The 21,633-nt window shown below is 50.2% G+C and overlaps 2 protein-coding genes across 6 annotated transcripts in view; one reads left to right on the plus strand and one right to left on the minus strand.

Annotated features, from left to right (window-relative positions):
- The window catches only part of DENND2A (DENN domain containing 2A), a 105,558-nt gene extending 98,806 nt beyond the window's left edge, over positions 1-6,752 (minus strand). For all 4 annotated transcript variants that reach the window (XM_045577490.1, XM_045577485.1, XM_045577480.1 and 1 more), the window contains exon 1: positions 6,587-6,752. In XM_045577490.1, coding sequence (XP_045433446.1) covers positions 6,587-6,669 — 83 coding nt within the window. In that variant the 5' untranslated portion in view covers positions 6,670-6,752. The remainder of the gene's footprint in view (positions 1-6,586) is intronic.
- ADCK2 (aarF domain containing kinase 2) lies at positions 6,741-20,360 on the plus strand. 2 transcript variants are annotated; one of them, XM_036428702.2, is made up of 8 exons: positions 6,741-8,239; positions 9,269-9,415; positions 11,793-11,921; positions 13,572-13,667; positions 16,390-16,641; positions 17,626-17,754; positions 18,555-18,608; positions 19,665-20,360. In XM_036428702.2, the coding sequence occupies exons 1-8, from the start codon at positions 7,313-7,315 to the stop codon at positions 19,803-19,805; spliced, it is 1,875 nt and encodes a 624-aa protein (XP_036284595.1). In that variant the 5' UTR covers positions 6,741-7,312; the 3' UTR covers positions 19,806-20,360. The 2 variants fall into 2 exon arrangements, with proteins under 2 accessions (XP_036284595.1, XP_036284596.1); XM_036428703.2 differs by lacking the exon at positions 13,572-13,667.
- Positions 20,361-21,633: the final 1,273 nt, after the last annotated feature.

Genomic DNA, 21,633 nt, shown 5'->3' on the forward strand with positions numbered 1-21,633 from the left:
TCCAGAAGCAGAGGGCTTAGGGTTCGAGGCGGGAGCAGTTTTTCTTCTCCCCTATTAGAATTGAGCTTCCCTGTTCTGCCACCCCTTCTAGGCCCAGGGCCTCTTGCTTCCAGGACTTTACATGTCATGTCGTGTAATCCTCCCACACATTTGAGCAATGAAATACTATCCCTATCATTTTATGGGTGGAAAACCCAAGTTCTAAGAGGTTATGTAGCTTATTTGAGGTCACAAGGACTCAGGCCGGTCTGGCTGAAACCAAGTTCAAGTTCTTTTGTTATACCAGGTTGCCTAAGCGCAATGGATCTGCCCAGTGCCACCCACACCCACTGGCTCTGGAGAAAGATTTCTGGACCAGATCAATGCTGGTCCTGGTTTTGCTGCCCCCTGTGGAAGGTGCAGACAGTGCAGTTCTTCAGGCATATCTGACCCTCTTCTCTAGAGACCAGGTACCCCTGCTCAGGTCACTGTTTTCCATTCCTTCTTGGCCCCTTGCTAGCAACCTGCTTCTATCTCAGTGCCACTTGCCTGCCAGTATGTAGTTGAAAGGCATACACACACAGTAGATGATGGATGACACGGGTTATTTTATGATGATGATTTTTTAAAAATATATATTTTATTGATTTTAGAGGGGAAAGGAGAGAGAAAGAGAGATAGAAACATCAATGATGAGAGAGAATCATTGATCGGCTGCCTCTTGCACATCCCCTACTGGGGACCAAGCCCAAATTCCAGGCATGTGCCCTTGGCTGGAATCGAACCTGGGACCCTTCAGTCTGCAGTCCGACGCTCTATCCATTGAGCCAAACCAGCTAGGGCTATGATGATGATTGTATCTAGAAAGCTGGCATGGGGAGTGAAATCATTTTTCTGTGCTTAGGCCCTTGACATTTGGATGAGATAGAGCAAGGAAGGAACCTGTTAGAGCAGAGAAAAGTCACCTTGACATGCCCTTGGAGAAGACCCTCCTCATCCCTGACTGACCGTGGGTCTGAGCCTGTGGAGCCAGCTGGACAAACATCAGAGCCCCCCTGGTCTTGCATGGGCACCCTACTTTGTAATCCTCCCCACACATGTGAGCAATGAAATATTATCCCTACCATTTTATGGGTGGAAAACCCAAGTTCTAAGAGGTTATATACCTTATTTGAGGTCACATGGACTCAGGCCTGTCTGACTGAAGCCAAGTTCAAGTTCTTTTGTTATATCAGGTTGCCTAAGCGCAATGACTCTGCCCAGAGTTATATTGCTAGTCCCATCCTTGGCCCGTTCTTTCCTTCTAGAGAAGCTGGACAGGAAGTTCCTTCCCATCCCACCACAACCCTGGCTGGCTCTCTCTGAAGAAACAAAACCAAGCCAAGCATCCCACACAAACCTCAATCCCAGCCTTGGTTTGTTCTTGGCCCCAGTCAAATGTCATCCAGGAGCTGTGGGATGGAAGGGGAGGGAGAAGCTCAAGCCACCCAGGGGGAAGGGAGCGGGTCCCAGGGTTCCTTCATGCTCCTCCAGCTTTCAGGGGTCTGTCTTTAGCTGTGATCACTTCGTCTAAAATATATTTTAAAAAAATAATAAAGTAGCCGGGACCGGTTTGGCTCAGTGGATAGAGCGTTGGCCTGCAGACTGAAGGGTCCCGGGTTTGATTCCGGTCAAGGGCATGTACCTGGTTGCGGGCACATCCCCAGTAGGGGGTGTGCAAGAGGCAGCTGATCGATGATTCTCTCTCATCAATGTTTCTAACTCTCTATCCCTCTCTCCTAATAAAAAAAAAAATTAATAATAATAATAATAAAGTAGATCAAGTAGAGGTATTCAAGGACCAGGCCTAGCGGAGCTGCTACAGCATGGTGGGGCAGAGCAGAGCAAGACAGGGCTTCACCTCCTGGCAGGGCAAGCCCCTCAGGTAGGAGGGAGGGGACCTGTTGGGCCACAGGCATCAGTGCAGGAGCAGCACCTGAGAAAACCACAAGGTGGGAACCAGAGGAGGAGAAATTCCCCCGAGAAGAAGTAATGGAGACAAGTCAGCTAGAAAGACAAAAAGGAGGAAGGGAGAGGTTAGCAGTAGGTCTACATGATGAGGAAGGGATGTGAAAATCATGGCGGCAAACCGGAAAGCGGCAGCCTCTTCCCTTAGTGTCTTTCCCGGCATCGATTCCGATACTTTCTGTGCATGTGCATGTGCATGCCCCAGGGCCTGAATTTTTATGTCCAGATCCAGGCATAAGATTAGGAGCTAACAGCACACCAGGTATACTAAGCAGGACCTGGAGTGAGGTCCGTGCTTCTCAAACTTTGTGTTTGCCTGATAATCCCCTCGGCTTATTTGGGGGTGGGGCATGGAATCTTCCCCCAGGGGAGTCTGCAGTTTCACAAGCACCCCGGGTGTTTTGGGTGGAGGTGGCTCACGTTCCCACTGGAGACACACCAATGTAGAGCTCGTTCAAGGGGGGCAAAAAGCGGGAGGCTGAGGCAAGCGTACGCAAGGGCTGACATTCTGTTATGAAGAGAGTGAGCGTGGAGCGGGGTGCTGAGAGCTGTCCTCAACAAGGAGCCCACCAGTGGTTCTCACCTCGGGACAACTTTGCTCCCTGGGAGACATTTGACGATGTTTGAAGACATTTAAAGTCACAATTGCGGGGTGCGGGGTGGGGGGCTGGGAGGTGTGGCTCTGCCATCCAGTGGGTAGGGGCAGAGCTGCTGCTAAACACCCTACAATGTACAGGACAGCTTCCCTTCCCCCTTGTCCACACCCCTCAAGCACAACAAAGCATTATCCTGCCCCAATGTCAAAAGTGCAGATAGAATCCCAGAGGCAGCCAATTTCTTACCCACAGCCCTTCCCCCAGGTCTTGAACAAATACTTGCCCTGCGTGGCACCCGCTATGTAACGTTGTTACATGGCTAGCTGCTAAAATCACCATCGTTTGGATCCCTGACAAGATAAGCGCAGCCAGTGGGCCTTTGCATCTTTCCCTGCCCATCCATTTCTTCTCAGCCAGGCCTGGGGGAACCCAGAGGAAGCTTTGGTTGCAAGTCACAAGTGAAGGGTGCCACCCAGTGGTACTAGAGTTAACCACACCAGCAGGACGGGTTCCAAGACAGGAAACGATTAACAATAATTAGCTGGCTTTTACTGTGGAGACTTGAAGGAGGAAAACAGAAGACTATCCAAATGAGAACAAACAGAGGCTATTTATTCAGATCTTTCTACAGCAAGGGAGTCAGCCAGCATCACTTGCATTTGGCAAAGACTCAAGTACAAGTAAAGGCTCAAAAGCTAGTGGGAAAGGTTTACTGGGGGCCGGGGGTGTGTGTGTGAGGGGGTGGGGAATGAGGCTTCTAGTATGCCTAACTGCAGGCAAGTGGCACAGGGAAGGAAGGTGGAGGCGGGTCTAGTGTGTGATGGATTTGGAGAGGACATTTGGCTTTCTGTGGCTGGGTCCCGAGTTTGAAGTGGGGGTGTACATTAGAGAAGCTGGCAGCCACGGGCCGAGACCTGACTGTTCTGGGCCATTGCTGCTGAGACTGTGCGCCAGTGACTGGATATTCAGTCTCTTTAATTCATCAGTCACTCTAAATGCATTCTTGTGGTTGCTAATCCGGAAAGATTGCATAAAGTTACCAGGTGAGAAGCACTTGACTACCCTTACAAAGCTTGACTTAGGGTTCACACTTGATGTCTGTTGATGTGCATGACATCATTCTCCTAATGGACATTCACATGGGCCCCAGGAATCTTCCAATTTCACCTACTTGGGTAACTACAACTTTCTGAGGGGCGGCACCTTCACCACCACGGTTATCACCACCACCATCACTACCATCACCAACACTTCCTCCACCACCACCAGCTCAATGGTTCTCAAACTTTGTTCTTAGGACCGGAAGCGGCAGAAGCATGTAGGAAATTGTTAGAAATGCAAATTCTGGGCCCCGCTCCAGACTTGGAGAGAATCAGATACTGAGTATGTGACAGCTCTCAGGTTATTCTTGTGGGTGCTAAAGCGGAGAGCCACTGCTTCAGGTGAATTTCTAGGATGCCCTGATTTGATTTTATTTAAATATATTTATTGATTTTTTAGAGGAAAAGAGAGGGATAGAGAGTTAGAAACATCGATGAGAGAGAATCATCGATCAGCTGCCTCCTGCCTCCACTGGGGATGTGCCCGAAACCAAGGTACATGCCCTTGACCGGAATCGAACCTGGGGCCTTTCAGTCCGCAGACAGACGCTCCATCCAGTGAGCCAAACCAGCCTCGGCTGATTTTATTTTTTTAAATATACCTTCATTGTTGAAAATATTACAGTTGCCTCCCCCCCTTTTCCCCCTCGTGATCCCTTCCACCCCACTCTCACCCCCCAGGATGCCCTTATTTTAAGTCAGACATTCCACAGTGTATCCTCCAAATTTGTGAAACTATGTCTGTCATATGAAGTAGGAAGAGAAACAAAACTACTTTTATTATCTAAATAAACAAATAACATACGCTAACATTTATTGACGCAGGGTGCGAAACACGTCATAGCTTGTGGTTGGAGGCTCCAAGAGGTAAGGTAACTTGTCCCCAAGGTTATACAGATTACAGAGGGAGACTAAAACCAGGTTTATTTAGATCCAAAAATTTGCTCTTAATTTCTGTGGTACAGTAATTAAGACCTGTTCAGCTTTATTCAGACTCACTTCCCTCGTTAGCGTAAGAAGTAACAGAGGCCCAGAGACTTGCCCAGGGTCACATGGCTACCTCCTAATTAGCAGGCTAGAACCCAGGGCCTCTGGTTTCAAATGAAGTCCTCAGTAAGCCCTTTCGTGAATCAGAGGTATACAAGCATATCCCACACACCTTGGGAATGGAGTGGGTAAATAAACCAGTAGGCGGTTGGGAAGAGGATAATGAAAGGCTGGTCATACTTGAAACCAGGTGGTAGGGAGGACTTCTGTCTTGTGAACTGCAAAGAGGTCTGCAGCATCGTGTGGACGTGGGAAATGGATTATTAACAGGTGGCCCAAAGCCACTTCTCATTCCCGTCTGTATCAGCAGCCCAGGTCCCTAAGTTTTGTGCACCGCTTGGGGCTGCAGAGTGGCAGTCGCACTTCAGCAGGGGAAACCACACCTGGGCACGGGCTGTGTCTCTTTTTCTCTCCCCCGGGGCTCCTTCCACGCGTGAGGCCCACGGATCACCCTGGGCAGACCTCGGTGGAAGCCCCTCCCCCACATGCAGATGAAGGAGGGCACGTGGCCGTGGTCTCCAGGGCAGGCACCTCATGACCCCCACAGAGGACCTCTGGCCAGCCTGGCTGTGTTGGCTTATTTCCAAACTGTCTCTCTCCCCCTGGCTCTCTAGAACCACCTGACCTTCCTTTGGTTCTCCAACCTTAAAACAAACAACTCCCCCTCCAAAGCACACACACAAACCCTCACACCCTAACTCCTTTCTATTTGGGGGCTTTAGGGCTTTTTCCGTTGTGTCTGAACGCCCTCCCACTTCCAAAGTAGCCACATCCTATAGGTTCTCCCCACTCTTTCAGGGCTCTTGCCACACTTTGAAATTGCACCCTGTGTTCCCCCGTGTGGTATCCCTGTGTCATCAGTGTGTCTCCACTCCCCAGCTTAGCAGGGTATCTACCTCAATGCATACTACTGAGCCTTGATACACCTTCGAGTCAGCTTAAGAAATACTCATGGGGCTCAATAGTATTCGTTGAATGACTTATCTGTCCCACCTGGCTCCACGCCCCTCTCCCACTCACCCCCGCCCTTTCCACTGACACCTTTGTAGCTCTCCCTACAGCTCTGTGCCCAGTTCTCCACGCAGGGCGTGGAGCCAGGTGGACAGAAGCGCCCTCCCCTGCAGCGGCTAAGGCCGGGCGGCGTCAGGGGCGGGCACCAGCCGGACTAGGAGCAGGACTGGGTTTAGACTGCATGTGAGCTTCGTGGGTCCTGGCAGAGCGGCCCCACTTTTAAGAGGAAGCCAGTCCCCAAGGTCCAAACACGTTGCCCAAATTGATGCAGCCTGGGCCCCCGCATTGAAAACTTACCGGTGTTGACAACCGGCTTGCAATTCATGGCCCGCTTCAGGGTTCCCATGATTTGTGGGCGAGCTACCGAGATGTCAGCGGAAAGGGGGGCGGAGGGGCGCGGGGCGCGCGTTTGCCTTCTGTGCTGGACCTGGGGCCCAGGACCCGAGGGCGGCGGGTGCCTCAGCGCCGCTCCGTACCACGTCCGCTTTAAGGGGCCGGGCCAGCGCGGCGGGCGGGCGGGGCGCTCCCGGAAAACGCGGGCCGCGCGGCCTCGGAGCCCGGCCGTCCGCCCTCCGCGCCCGACCCCTGGCCTCCCGCACTCCCTCCCGGCTCTCGGCGCCGGCTCCCCGGCCCTCCGCACCCTCTCCCGGCTCTCAGTACTCCGATCCCCGGCCCTCCGCACCCTCCCCCGGCTCTCAGCGCCGGCTCCCCGGCCTCCTGCACTCCCTGCCGGCTCTCGGCGCCGGCTCCCCGGCCTCCCGCACTCCCTGCCGGCTCTCGGCGCCGGCTCCCCGGCCCTCCGCACCCTCCCCTGGCTCTCGGCGCCCAATCCCCGGCCCTCCGCACCTTCTCCCCACTCTGGGCGCTCCGATCCCCGGCCCTCCGCACCACCTCCCGGCTCTCGGCGCCGGATCCTCGGTCTTCCGCATCCCCTCTCCGCTCTCGGCGCCGCGACCCCCTACGCCGGGCCTCTGAGCTTCGACCCTCGGCTGCACCTTCAACCCCGACCCGACTCCACCCCCTCCAGCCCCTCCGCATTCCAGCTCCGGGCGGGCGCCGGTCCACGCGGGCGGCCTCGTGCGGGCCGTGGCTCGCCGGGTGCCTGCGGCCGCCGGTTCTGTCCTCCCCTTCGCGGCAGCGGCTGGCCCTGGGCCAGGCTGTGTGTCTGGCTTGGCCCCTCCGGTGCTCACAGTGGGTCACGTTCTGAAAGCCCCGTAGGCACAGCCCGTCTGAGCGGAGGCCTCCAGCGGCCTCAGGCTTGGGGCCAAGGGCCGGTGCTCGGAGGGAGGGAACAGGGCGTGGGGCCGGGTGGGACCGATGCGCCCTCCCCTCCGGTGGCTCCTGCGGCTCCTGCGGCTAAGGCCCCGCAGCGCTGTGCGGCCTCTGGGGCGGTGCGGCCCGGCCCCCGCCGGATTAGGAGCTGGGCTGGGCTTAGACTGCACATGAGCTTCGTGGGACCTGGCTGCTGCTGCCCCACATTTAAGTGGAATGCTCAGCTGTGGTCCCGACTCGTGTCAGCCTGGTGAACATAGGTAGGTGCCCTTTAAGCTGAGGGCAGGCAGCTGGGAGAGGATGGTGACTCCCTGGCGCTTCTCTGTCAGGCTCTGCTTGTCACACCTAAGGGGTTTTGAGCTCCGAAAGGGATTCAGTCTTTTCAGACCCTCCAGACGGAATTCCAGACTATGCTGGCTTCTGCTTGGCACTTTGCCCAAATTTGTCTCTGTCCGTGGGGACATTGGCGACGGGGCCCCTGAGCCCTTGGGTCGGCGAAGGGCCAGCTGGGTTGAACTGGCGGAAAATGGGCCGCTGGAAAGAGTGCCCCACGAGGGGCGGCTCGGCTGCCTCCTCCTGTACCTCCGGATTGGGCTCCGCGCTGGGGCTCTCCTGGTGAAATTCTTCCCCCTCCTTCTACTCTACCCTCTCACCTACCTGGCTCCCAGCATCTCCAGCCTCTGGCTCTTCCTGCTTCTGAAAGCCACCGAGACGTCAGGCCCGACGTACATCAAACTGGGCCAGTGGGCCAGCACCCGGCGAGACCTTTTCTCAGAGGCGTTCTGTGCCCAGTTCTCCAAGCTGCATGTCCGGGTGACCCCACACCCTTGGAGTCACACGGAGCACACCCTGCAGCAGGCCTTTGGGGAGGACTGGGGGAAGGTCCTGTGCTTTGAGAAGCAGGAACCTGTGGGTTCAGGCTGCGTCGCCCAAGTGTACAAAGCGCGTGCCAATCCTGTCTTCCTGGAGAACGACAGCATCCAGAGACTCGCCCAGGCCTCCAGGCTGCGGCCTTGCTCAGAAGCTGGGGCACTGGAGGGGCCGAGAGCACTCTTTGGACACCTGGAGAAGGAATGGAGATCTCAAGGAAGTCTTGCTGACCAGTCATTTCTAGAAAGACTGCTTCTCCCTAAAGCCGACCTGGCTGGATCGGACTCAGTGGTGTCTCAGGCTTTGGCGCCTGCCCACCTATCTGAACCACATCACCTCATCCCCGTGGCAGTGAAAGTAAGTGCTCTGATGTCTTCAGAGGGCCCTTCCCATCTCTAAAAGCTCACTAACCCCGCGGAGCTGCCCTAGGTCAGGAACCCCTCTTTTGCCATTCACCCCCACATTGCCTTCCACTGACTTCTGTTAGCTTGGCTATTATCTGAGTGTGTATGAGGGGCAAACTGTTTTGTTTCTTGGCTTGAGGGAGAGGTGGTGGTGTGATAGTCTCATAAAAGGGAAAATAAGTGGGTTTGGAGTTCACTGCCTCTGTGGGTGGAGAAACCACCGTCTATCACATGTGTCAAACACAAGGCCCGCGGGCCAAATCCGTCCCGCCAGGCCTTGCAATGTGGCCCGCACTGCGCTGTCATCACTGCACTCCGCTGCGTTTCCATCACAATGACAGTTTATGACTGTTCAGTAAACCATTCGACCCGCGATTTAGGCTGGATTTTAGATTTTGGCCCCTTCTCTGATTGAGTTCGACACCCCTAGCTGATCTACTGCTCTGGGGTCAGGATACATTGGCAACAGACTAGGTTGGACATGCTGTGACGAGCCCAAGGTGGCAGTGTTCCTTTTTACAGAGGTGGCTTTCTTTTCGCTGCATTTTCTGCCTTCCCTGCCTGGGCTCCATTATTGTCTCCACACTTTCCCACTCCCATTCAGCATTACCCAGGGGATCTGGCAGACCCAAGTAGCAGGTATTCCTGATGATCTCTTTTACCTCCTTGGGAAAAACTCTCCCACATTTTCACCAAGCACCCTGTGGTGACTTTTTTCCACTTTTTGGAAGCCACTGATCCAAACGTAATATATTTAGGAAGAAAGCTAAGTGCAGTGCAGAGGAGCTGCCTTTAGCATCTCCTCAGAGAAGGCACAGCACACGGGAATGAGGGAGGCAAGAGCATCCTGGGTATTGGGACTACTTCCTCTTTGCTCTGATGAGAAGTCAGCTGGTTCTCCTTTGGTGGTACGACCCAGCCCTGGCTAAATGAGCATGCCTTCATGATCCCTCCTCTGTCTCACTGTTCCTCTTTCTGGCAGGTATTGCACCCTGGCCTGCTCTCTCAGGTGAAAATGGACCTGCTGCTGATGAAGATGGGCAGCCAAGTCCTTACACTTTTGCCAGGAATCAAGTGGCTTAGCTTGCCTGAGATAGTGGAGGAATTTGAGAAGCTCATGGTCCAACAGGTGAATTTCCTTTCCCTTGGTTATAAGTAGCATGTAAAAGAGTTCTTGCCATTAGCAGCTGTTTAGTAAATGCTGGATGAATGAGTGATTTCCCAGTGGGTCACCTAGTAGGGTATGTTAGTCAGGGTAGACAACACTAGTTGATACAACAAAGAGCACCCAATCTCAGTAGCTTAATGCAGCAAGGTTATTGTTTGTATCAAAGTTCCATGCAGGTGAACTGAAGGAGAGAGGAAACTCTACACCAGAGTTATTCATGGACCCAATTTCCTCCCAAGTTTGGCACTGCCATCTACAACATGTGTCATGTAGGGTCAGCGTGGAATTGGGGGAAAAACCATGGAGGACCATGTGAGAGATTTTGTGGCAGGCCTGGAAGTGATGAACGTCACTTCTTCCTAGTGATGGTCTAAGGGTCAGCTTTAATCACATAGGCCCTGCAAGGGTGCTTGGGAAACACAGTCTTCCTTAGTGCCTGGCAGGAAAGTGAAACCATCCTGGTGGAATATACAACATTATCCCTAAGTGCCACAATCAGTGGCTGAACATTAGGGTGGTAAGAAGAATTAGGTTAAGTCACAGTGCCTTGTTTAGCTTTGTTTCCAGGGCTTTTGAGTAGACAAGGACCTCCTCCTTCAGGACTTGGGGACAGCTGTTTAAGTAGCCAGGCTTGGTAAATACACTTTGGGGGCCTTCAAGGCTCCAAGCAGGCATCTGCCCTGGCTCCCTGTTGGTAGTGCAGAGATTGGCAGACTTTCAGAAGAAAAGTGCCACGTCTTCATTTAGGACCTTGGATATAATGAGAAGCTGATGAACTAAGAAAACAAGTGAGCTTTTCCTGTCCATAGGAATATATTGTAGGCAGAGGGGCAGACCTATAAATACTTGCAAAAAGAGTTTGATCAGAGTTACAGTAGGAGTCTCCACTGTAGGAGTCTCCACAAGTTTAGTTGGGGCTCAAGAGAGGAGTTGGTCATTCCATCTTGAGGGTCAAGGCTCCCTTGGCTCAAGTTGGACCTTGAAAGGTGAGTGGTATTTACAGTTGGACCAAATGGGGGGAAGACATTCCAATCAGAGGGAATAAGGAAGGCAAAGGATGGGGGTAAGTCAGCAGGCTGGGGTGTTCAGCACCAAACAATTGGGTGAAGCTAGAGTTTTGGGCAGTAGAGGAAGGGGGAGGCACAAGAGATGGACCTGAAGAGAGAAGTAGGGGCCAACCCATGACCTGCCTTGGATGTCATCCTAAAGAATTTAGACTTCATTCTGCACACAGTAGGGGACACCAGCAGAGTGTCTAGGGAAGGAAGATGAGGGGTCAAGAAGCCCAGCTCAGATGCCTCTGTTCAGGTGACTTCTTGTGAGTCACTCTGAGGGTGGCAGTGGGGTGGAAAGGGAGAATAGATCCGAGAGTGGTTAGGCCTGCAGAGCTGATGACACTGAGCACTGATGGGTGTGGAGGGTAAGAGAAGGAGTAATCTGCAGTGACTCTCAGGTGACTGGGTACATGTGGGTATGTATGCAAGTAAATTCTGTGTAGACACTGAGTTCAAGGGTCCCTGTGGACTTCCACAGGGCAATGTCCAGATGGACTTCAATATAAGTCCAGAGACTTGGTCGGGGGGACTGGATGGAAGTCAAGGTTCTGTCATCAAGAGGTACCAGCTGAGGATATGAGGGGATGGAGAGGAAGAGCAAAGCTGGTGAAGGTCAGGAGCTGAGAGATACCAGCATCTTTAGGGCACCTGAGGAGGAATGGCTGGGATCCCAGATCCAGATAGGGCAGTTGAGAGGCAGGGGTGAAAGCTGGGATAGTGAAAACTGGTTCAGGAAAAATGAGGTATTAATAGTTAATTAGGATAAAAATGGGACTGCACCTTTGACTCTGGCAAGCAAAACACTTGGTGAGTTGGGGAGAGCAGTGTCAGTGCAGTGGGTGGAAGTGAGCCTTAATCAAGGGAAAGGGCTGGAGTCCTGACCAGTGTGCTCAGTGGTTACGAGTGTTGGCTGGGGTCTGGGGGCAGGGGCTAGTGTTGGCCTGGGTGGCAGTGGTGTGGAGAGGCCACAAGCTGAACCCCTGGGAGATGGGGGAGGCGTCCATTGGCTGGTGTGAAGAGGGTGGGCAGGGCAGGAAGAGCGGAGAAGCAGGGAAGCCCAGGTAATGCCATGGTGTCTGCTGTCTGTGGCTCAGAGAGTTCAGGAGGAGGTTGGGGACTTGGGAGGAGACCTTCAGCCACAGAATGCCTCCTCCCATGTCTCCCGGGGAGCTGTGTGCAGGAGAAGCCGGTGACTCTGTGACTGGCTAGCTCTTTGGCAGTTCAGACGTTGTTATCCCTGTGCCCCGACTACCCATTCATCTTTTCTCTTCACTTCCCTGCAGATCGACCTGCGTTACGAAGCTCGGAATCTCGAGCACTTCCAGTCCAACTTCCTGAACGTGAAGTCTGTCAGGTTCCCCACCCCTCTGCATCCCTTTGTCACCAGGGATGTTTTGGTGGAAACATATGAAGTAAGAATCAGAACTTACCTGGCTGTGCCTTTCACTCGCAGCTGGGCTGTGTCTGCTTCACTGTGTCTGCAAAACTTGGTGGTTTTAGTCTGCAAAGACAAAAGCCAAGAGAGAGCAAGTGATTACATGTGCGAGGACTTCCGATGTGATCCGAGGTGGGCAGTAGCATAGTGAGGTGGCTGAGAACCAGGGTGTGGCCTCTGTCTTTCTGGATTTGAAAGTCTGCTCTGCCACTTTTAAGTGTGGAATGACTTCAGTTTCTTCATGTATGACAGCAGGCCACTCTTCCAGCCTCATGGAATTCTCCCAGGATCAGTGACACACAATGCAGAGTTTGACAGAGAAAGTGCTCAAGTGTTTGTATCATGTCACCGGGGCCATCTCCTGCTCCAGCCTCCTTTGTAAAGATGGTGATATGAGGTGCAGGGAAGTAATGCCACCTCCCAAAGTTACTAGCTGTGTAGCCTTGAGCAAGTTACTTAACCTCTCTGGGCTTTCGTTTTTTTATTTATTTATTTAAATATATTTTATTGTTTTTTTTATAGAGAGGAAGGGAGAGGGATAGAGAGTTAGAAACATCGATGAGAGAGTCATTGATCAGCTGCCTCTTGCACACCCCCTTCAGTCTGCAGGCCGACCCTCTATCCACTGAGCCAAACTGGTTTCGGCGGCTTTCGTTCTTTTATTTATTAATTAGGGATAACAAAATCTATCTCAGTGGGCTGCTCTGACACTTAACTAACTAACCTATATGAAATGATTATTTACTCGCTCCCCTTTCTTCTCTTTTCCCCCTTTGCCCCTGTTTTCTTTTTCTTTTTCTTTTCTCTTTTTTTTTTTTTTTGCACAAGGTTGTTTAATTTACCGTATCTAATCTTGTCAAGATAAACATTCACAATACTAAATATTTAAGAAATAAAGAAAATTAATCATTGATTCATACCTTCAATGAAATTGTGGTTACTTAATTTTAACCACAGAGAAAGACAAATACCATATGATTTCACTTACATGTGGAATCTAAAGAACAAAATAAATGAACAAAAAATAGAAATAGACTCATAGATACAAAAAACGTACTAATGGTTGACAGAGGTGAGGGAGGCTGGGAGATTGGATGACAAAGGAGAAGGGGTTGAGAAGTACAAATTGGTAGTTACAAAATAGTCACAGAGGTGCAAAGTACATCATAAGGAATATAGTCAATAATATTGTAATAACTGCTGAAACCAGTTTGGCTCAGTGGATAGAGCATCGGCCTGTGGACTGAAGGGTCCCAAGTTCGATTCTGGTTAAGTGCTCCTGTTTTCTTGCTCAAGGTCACAGAATTTATTCATGTGTCTATTGGCTGGTTCTTGACCTGTTCTCTCTTCCCACCACATTGTGACATCCTTACCTGTGGGTGGCAGAGTCAATGGTTTTCCTCTCTAATAAACCTGTGGGACTTGTTTTCCTTTGAGAAGTATTATGGAAGGGAAATGTAGATAGGTTAAAATCAGCTCGTGGGTGACAGACTCATAGAGGCTCTAAGAAAGGGAAAAACTCTTTGGGTCACTTTGTAATCGACGGGGAGACAACAGCACGTGCGCCGTGGGGATGAGGAGCAGAGCTGTCCAGGGTAAAGCTGTTCCCTCCCTGATCTTCTTAAAGGAGAGCGTGCCCGTGTCCAGTTACCAGCAGGCAGGGATTCCCGTGGACTTGAAGAGGAAGATTGCTCGGCTGGGGATCGACATGCTCCTGAAGATGGTGAGCTCGTGGGCTGGGAGAGGGTGCTCAGGCTTGGCATGTGACCCAATTGCATGTGGGAAATGGTGGGGACACTGCTCAGTGACCCCGCGTGGAAGGCAAGGCCAGTGTAGAGTCTGCTCTAAACACAGCCGAGCCTACCATTCATTCTACAGCTCTCTGTTAAGCACTTTCCCACTGTGGGAAGGGTGGGGAACAAGATCCAGGCCCACTCCTAGTTGCCTACAAATAGCCTAAGACAACATCGTATATTCCATGCTACTTCCTTCATTCATTCAGCAAGTATGTATTGAGCGTTTGTTATGTGTTAGACAGTGCTGGCTTTACAGTAGTGAGCAAAGAGACAGGATTACAGTGTTCACAGAACCGCTGGCCAGTGGGAAGACTTTCCATGAGTAAGTAAGTCATACACAGAGTAGGTACAGGCACCAAAGAGCCGTTTCAGAGGGGCCTGACCTAGTCCAGGGATTTATTCAGAAAGTGGCTTCAGATAAGCCGGCAAGGGAGGGAAGCCTAGGCGTCACCTATGACGGGACAGCCTGACAATGATTAAATGAGTCGACAATCAGAATAGGACATAGTGAACCCTAAGCAATGTTAATTATCAGCATCATTAGTAGTGCTTGTGGCAACGCAGCGTTGCTAGCAGCTCACATGCAGGAGCAAAGAAAGAAGATGATACTTGTTGAGGGTCTGAGGCCTTCGTGGTGGTTGACACAGAGTGTTTGAGGGATGGATGGCAGGGTCTAGGCTTGATAGGACGAGTGCCCAGGTCTAGAGGGTGCAGAGTTGGGATAAGAAGGAACCAGATATGTGGTCTGAGAGTAGGAGGAAAGAATTGATATGACTGAGATGGAGCTCTGCGGCTGAGGTGAGCAGGATGGTAGTGGGTGCAAGCTGACAGCATAGTGGAAGCTTAAGCGCTTCTGCAGAGAGGGCTCAGGGCTGGGAGTCCTGACTCCACCTTCAGCCCCAGATCAGCAGCCCCACCCAAGGGGCTCCTGAAGAAGAGAGGTTGTAGTGGGAGAGCCAGGTTTCCACTTGGTACAGTGGAAGCTCAGTTGATAGAGGCGCCAAGGGGCATTGTGGGTAGAGGGGAGGGTGCAGTGGGATTGATTGATAATTTTATTTTTTTTATGATTAGATAATGATTAGATAATTTTATTTTTTTAATCCTCAGCCAAGGTTATATTGGGTTATTTTTTTTGGGGGGGGGGTTATTTTTACTGATTTTATTTTTTAAATATATATATTTTATTGATTTTTTTTCAGAGAGGAAGAGAGAGGGATAAAGAGTTAGAAACATCTATGAGAGAGAAACATCGATCACCTGCCTCTTGCACACCCGTACTGGGAATGTGCCAGCAACCAAGGTACACGCCCTTGACCGGAATCGAACCCGGGACCTTTCAGTCTGAAAGCTGACACTCTATCCACTGAGCCAAACTGGTTTCGGCCTGATTTTACTTTTGTAAAAAAAATTATTTTTTTAAATTTATTTCAGAGAGGAAGGAAGAGAGAGATAGAAACATCAATGATGAGAAAGAATCATTGATCGGCTGCCTCCTCCATGCCCTCTAGTAGGGATCTAGCCTGAAACCCGGGCATGTGCCCTTGACTGGAATTGAACCCAGAACCCTTCAGTCCACAGGCCAACGCTCTATTCACTGAGCTAGGGCTTTTTTTTCTTCTTTTTCTTCTGATTTTAGAGAGTGGGGAGGGAGGAATGGAGAGAAAGTGGGGCGGTAAGTGGGGGGGCAGGAGAGAAATATTGATGTATGAGAGAAACATTGACTGGTTGCCTCCTGTACCCATTCCCACCAGGAATTGAACCTGCAACCTTTCATATTTCCTATAATATTTTTTAATGCTCTTCTCTTTGAAAATAACTTTTCTCTTGAAAACATCAACCAGTTAACGTAAAAAACAAAACACACATTGAAATCTGTAAAGAATTTTTGTGAATTTATTTGAGCCAAAATGTCATCATATATCGGGAAGCAGAACCTCAACGAATTGAGATAATGCTCCTGAGAATGGCAGGTTACATCTGCATTTATACATTGCAATCAAAGGAGACGTACGTGGGTTACATGAAATCCATTGGTGACAGACTAGAGAGGCGAGAGAAAGCAAAGTGGGGAAACCCCTGGGCTTGGATAAAAAGTAAAATGATAGACACATACTTAGGTGGGTGAAGGAACAATTAACATAATAATGAAAAAGTTATGGTATCTGTCCTGGTGCCCAACAAATTTGGTTTTGCCCCAGGGGGTCCGGAAAAAGGGAAGTTACGAGTTACCAGACATTTCAAGGGCATGTTATCCTAGATGCAAAAAGACAGATAGGCTCAGTTAAGGTAAAGGTTGACCTTGTCAGTGAAGATAGGGGCCTAGGATGTAACTGCCCACCCATGACTGCTTTTAGTTAAAGTTTAATTTCAGACCATCCTTTGTGATTACTGTAGGTCTCCAAGTTTGCAAGAGGCCATGCAGGCCTCCCCTGAGCTTGTCAGGTCAGCATATGGCCCCTTTTGTCCGCAAACCTATCCTGTCCCTATACAAATTATGAACTGATATCATCAGACAATGAATTAATTTATCAAATGTATACTTCCCTGCCATGGATCACTGGGAACATACCATCATCCTGGAAGCTTTTCCTGGTGGTGATGGGGTGGTGAGGGTTGATTTAGCCTTGAGGAGTGCTGATCTCTTTCCAGATATTTGTGGACAACTTTATCCATGCGGACCTCCACCCTGGGAACATCCTGGTCCAGGGTGCCGATGCTCTTTCCCAGAGCCAGGAGGCACGGCTGCAGCAGGTGGATGCCTGTGACACACTGTTGGTGTCCATGACGCCTGCCCGGTGCCCCCTGCGCCTGGTGCTCCTGGATGCTGGTATTGTGGCTGAGCTGCGAGCTGCTGACCTGAGGAACTTCCACGCAGTTTTCATGGCCGTAGCGATGGGGCAGGTGAGACCCACTGGGCCCTTGGGAGTTGGGCCCAAATCCTTGAAGCTCTTGAGAACTTTAGAGCTCTTCAGCCTTCGTTCTTCTTCTTCTTTTTTAAAATATATTTTATTGATTTTTTACAGAGAGGAAGAGAGAGGGATAGAGAGTTTGAAACATCGATGAGAGAGAAACATCCATCAGCTGCCTCTTGCACACCCCCTGTTGGGGATGTGCCCGCAACCAATGTACATGCCCTGACCGCAATCGAACCTGGGACCTTTCGCAGGTTGACGCTCTATCCACTGAGCCTAACCGGTTTCGGCCTTTGTTCTTGTAAATGCCGTGTTTGCCATGGGTGCTCCCAGCAGAAACATCACTGGTCTTTAGTCAGAAGGTGCTGGTGCCCGTGACGGAGGCTACTTCCAAGCAGCTCGTGTTTTGGGATGGGAAGAAATGCCTCCTTCCCAAATGCTGTCGTGCAGTTATGGTAGTTCGTATGGTAGTTTCTCTTCCTTCTTCAACAAGCGTTAGGTGGGCACTCTGGCTAGCTCCTGCTCAGGAGCCTGGGCCATGGTGGCAGGTGTGGTGGGGCATGTTCCCCTGCACAGGCTTGGGTGGACGAAGGTCACAGCCAGAGGAGGGATGTGAAAGGCACTGGCAGTGACGACCAGGGTAGGTGGGTGTGTGGGGAGGCCATGGAGGCTTGGGTAGAGGGTGTCCTGGCGGAGGGGTGTCCTGGGCAGAGGAGGAGTGAGAAGGCTGCAGCACAGAGGCTGTGAGGAGGGAATTCCGCTGGGGCAGGAAGGGAGCCCATGAGGACAATGTGGCTGGTCCAGCTCGGTGACAGGTCCTGGTGGCTCTGAGGCTAGGCTGGGTTGGTCAGCAGTGGCCAAAGGCAAGATAGAACTAGGTGGAAACAACTAGGATAGGAAGGAGTGTGGGCAGATCATTTCATTTTGTGCCCTCCTAGCTCTACTAAATTTCTTTTTTATTTTTATTTTCCAGGGCCAAAGAGTGGCCGAGCTCATCCTGCATCACGCTCGGGCCAGTGAGTGCAAGGACGTGGAGCGATTCAAGGCGGAGATGGCCACACTAGTAACGCAGGCCAGGAAGAACACTATCACCCTGGAAAAGGTGAGCAGGCCACAGAGGGGCAGGGCTGAGTACTGCCCTTGCCCTTGGCCAGAACAAACCCCAAACTGAAGGGAGATCTTTTAATGGGGAGAAATATGGAGGGGGTTCGAGTTTTAAGGCAGATAAAACTGCCCACATCTCCGAGGTGTGAGGAGGCCCACTGGAATCTCTTGACTCTCAAGAGTGGCTCCTTGACCAGGTTCCCAGGGTGCCTTCTGGGGCATGACATATATATAATGTCACACCCCGGCCTGTCTGGGTTGTAGCTGTTCTGCCGATTCTTCTGTATCTCGAGCTCAGCTGAGCTTGAAGGGATGGATGACGGTCTCTGAGTGGCCAGAAGACATACCCGATGTTCACATCCTATATTTAGAATTGAGTTCAATTTGTATTTTACACTCAGTTCTACCAGAACTGAGTGTTTTCTCAAGTTCATGGCTACACTAGCAGGATCGAGTCAGAGCTGCAGCTGGCACCCAGGTGCTGCTGATCCTCCTTATTCAGATGTGGTGTGTGTGCTGGGGAGACCCACTGGGTGAGCCGGGCCTCCAGGCCTCTTCCTGGAAGGAGCCTTTGAGCTCAGGCTCCTTATTCTCGAGATGAGAGTAGGGCTTGTGCATGAGCAGTCCTTCTGGAGTTAGACAGGCTCTTTCCACTCACTGGTGTGTGTGTGTGTGTGTGTGTGTATGTGTGTGATGGGAGGGACGGGATGTTGGGGGAGGACGGGACAGGGGCCTGGGAGAGAAGTAATTGGGGGTGGGGTCTGCACTCTCTGCAGTCAGTTTTATTCTCTTTTCCAGCTCCAAGTTTCCAGCCTTCTCTCGAATGTCTTTAGGTTACTGATGACTCACAAGGTGAGGCCCCTGGCAGAGCTGAGCCTCTCTGCTCTGGCCAGGCTGCAGGGGAGGTCTCTGGGGAAGCTGATGGGTGGCCATTGAATCATGAGAAGTACTCTTCCTATATGAGATCTCGTTTTTTAAAAACATTTCCCGTACCACTTCATTAGCATGAAGAGTGCTGCTTCTGTGTACTAACTAGGTACAGAAGGTTCTTCCTTGTCACGATGTTGGTCTATGTCTCTGTAAGGCTGAGCTGTCCAAGTATCTGTGACTCTGAGCTGTAGAGAAGTGGATTCACAGATGTAAACACCATCTAATGAAAGCGGTACACATGCATGATGCGTGGTACTATTCTACGTCATTCTTACACAGCTCTTTCCTGAGCAGTGTAAAATCTTAAGGCTAGGCTGGCCCAGGAGGAGGTGCCTCTTGACCTGGTGTGTTCAGAGACCCAAGCACAGCTGTTGTGGCCTCTGTCTCCTGCCCGTTCCTCGGAGGGACATGGCCTCACAGTTCTCCACCTTGGCTTTTTTCTGTCTCCTTGTGATGGATGTGGTCTTGGGTTATTCTTCAAAGTAAAGCTGTCAGCCAAAGGTCTAAGGAGTTGAGGGCAGGGCAGGGCAGGGCAAATTCTAGTCTGAAGATGGCCTTTCCCAGTGTCTCTCTTGAGGTTCTGCAATCCGATAGTGAAATACTGCATTTGGCAAGGGTCATAATATAGAATTAAGAGTCAGAAAGATGGCTGGTCAGAAGAATGATCCTTATTTAGATTTACAGTTTCTGGTATATCGCTGAGATAATAATTTTATTATTTTTAAGTCATATGAACACACACACATACCTAGAAAGGTACATATCACACTCCCCAGGTTTTTCCTTAGTGATAGTAGATGGGAGGTTGGGTGAGTAGATGAGATGGTGGGTAAATGATGGGGAAGGGAAAAGAGGGTTAGGGAGACAGTGAAAGTCACATGGACGGGTATAGGAGGCTGAGAGCAGACGGCTACATGGTTATCCAGAACTCTATATATCAATGGGCTTTGGGAAGAACCCACTTATTTTCTCTTTCAGGTAAAGCTTGAGAGCAACTTCGCCTCCATTGTGTTTGCCATCATGGTGCTCGAGGGGCTTGGTCGCTCACTGGACCCCAAACTGGACATCCTGGAGGCAGCCATGCCCTTCCTGATGAAAGGGCCAGTGTCTTCCTTCTGACTGGCAGTGGCAAAACGCAAGCGTGCAGTGGGCCTTCCTCTCGGAACTGAAGGCTCCTCTCAGCAGCCTCTCCTGGGGCAGTGAGAACTTACAAATTGGGATGTGGTGGAGGGAATGCATTGCTTTTCTCTCTGATTTGGCTTTAGGCATCTGTTTAAATGGTTTTGTGCTATTTGGGGAAGTAAAGGGAGGGGAGATTCCTATCTATTCAGTTGTAGGAGCTGGACCTGATGGGAGACTATTTCAAGGAAAAGGACGAATAAACTCGTTATTTTTTCTTCTTTTTCTCTCTTCTTAACTCTGTAATCCCTCATCAGGTATGTCTATCTGGCCTTTGATAATTAAGTTAGAAAATGTCATACTATCTTGTATAGATCCATGGCTTCCAATTTTTAAATGTACCCTTATTGGTAAAAAGTTGAATATATTTCTGTACACATACATATATATTTATATATTATATGCAGGTGACAATGTACACTGACAAACATCTGGAGGTACAATGTACACTTAGGGCAAATTTCACTGTATTTCAAATGATCTTCTTTATACTTTTAAATATTTTTGCTAACTTCTTGCTAAATTTTATTACAACGGGAAAAAGGAGAAGCAACAATTAACGTGGCTGATATCGTAGGGAAAGGAGCAGAATCAGCTCTGCCTTCTTGCATATTAGTTTTCAGATTGTGGTTCCTCTGAGCAATGTTCAGGCCCTTGTGCATTTGTCTAGGGCTAATTTAGGTTAATATTAACATATAGATATTATAATCAGCACAGCTTCTTAACCAGGACTTGAAATCAGCAGGAGCACCCATGACACTCCGGCAGTGAATGAAGGGGTGGTGGGCACTGCCTGCCCCTCTGTGCCGGGCCGACCCACAGACTGATTCCAAAGCTGCGGGGGGTAAAAAAAAAGCACAGCTTAAACAAAAGAGCAGAGAACTTGGGAGGGAAGATCTGGAGTTCGTCCAGATCTCAGCTCTGCCAGTTATTAGCCTAGAAATTTGGACAGGTCCCTTTCTCTGAACATCAGTGCCCCTCATCGTAATTTGAGTCCTTTAAGAATCCACAGTGACTGGCCCACAGCATGTACTCAGGAAAATTTCATTCCTTTATTGTACCTTCCTTTCCTGATAGGAAAAGCTTGATTCAGAGTAACAAATTCATTCACCTCCATCTTTTTTTTTTTTTTTATGGGAGTGTTTATTATTTTTTAAAATATATTTTTATTGATATCAGAGAGGAAGGGAGAGGAAGAGATGGAAACATCAATGATGAGAATCATTGATCAGCTGCCTCCTGCTGGGGATCGAGCATGCAACCCAGGCATGTGCTCTCAGCCAGAATTAAACCCAGTACCCTTCAGTTCATAGGCCAACACTCCATCCACTGAGCCAAACCAGCCAGGACTCCCCATCTTTCTTGCTGAATTACCTCCCTGCCTGGTTAGAATGCCCTCCCCTCAAGATTGGGAAATAAAAATATCTCCACCCCTCTGGGAAAAACTACCAAAGGAATCTCTGCCCAACTAAACATTACTTGCTCCCTAAAAGACAGAAACAAAGAACTTTATCCTTGAGGAGAGTGAAAGAATCTAGTCCTGTGGCCAGAGCAAGACTTCAGAGAACAGGAAGGCTGACTTTTCATTGTCTAAAGCAGTGGTCTCCAAAGTGAGCAAGAGAATGCTATTTTATTTAGAAAATTTAGAAATTTAAGCTTTACCAATATCTACTCTACAATCTGACCCTGGGATCTTCTTAGTCCATGTGGACCAGCCACATGTCAGATCTGAACGAACTCCAGATCTTCACTCCCAAGTTCTCTGCTC

This window comes from Pipistrellus kuhlii, unplaced genomic scaffold (assembly GCF_014108245.1).
Source record: "Pipistrellus kuhlii isolate mPipKuh1 unplaced genomic scaffold, mPipKuh1.p scaffold_m20_p_10, whole genome shotgun sequence".
Taxonomy (NCBI): domain Eukaryota; kingdom Metazoa; phylum Chordata; class Mammalia; order Chiroptera; family Vespertilionidae; genus Pipistrellus; species Pipistrellus kuhlii.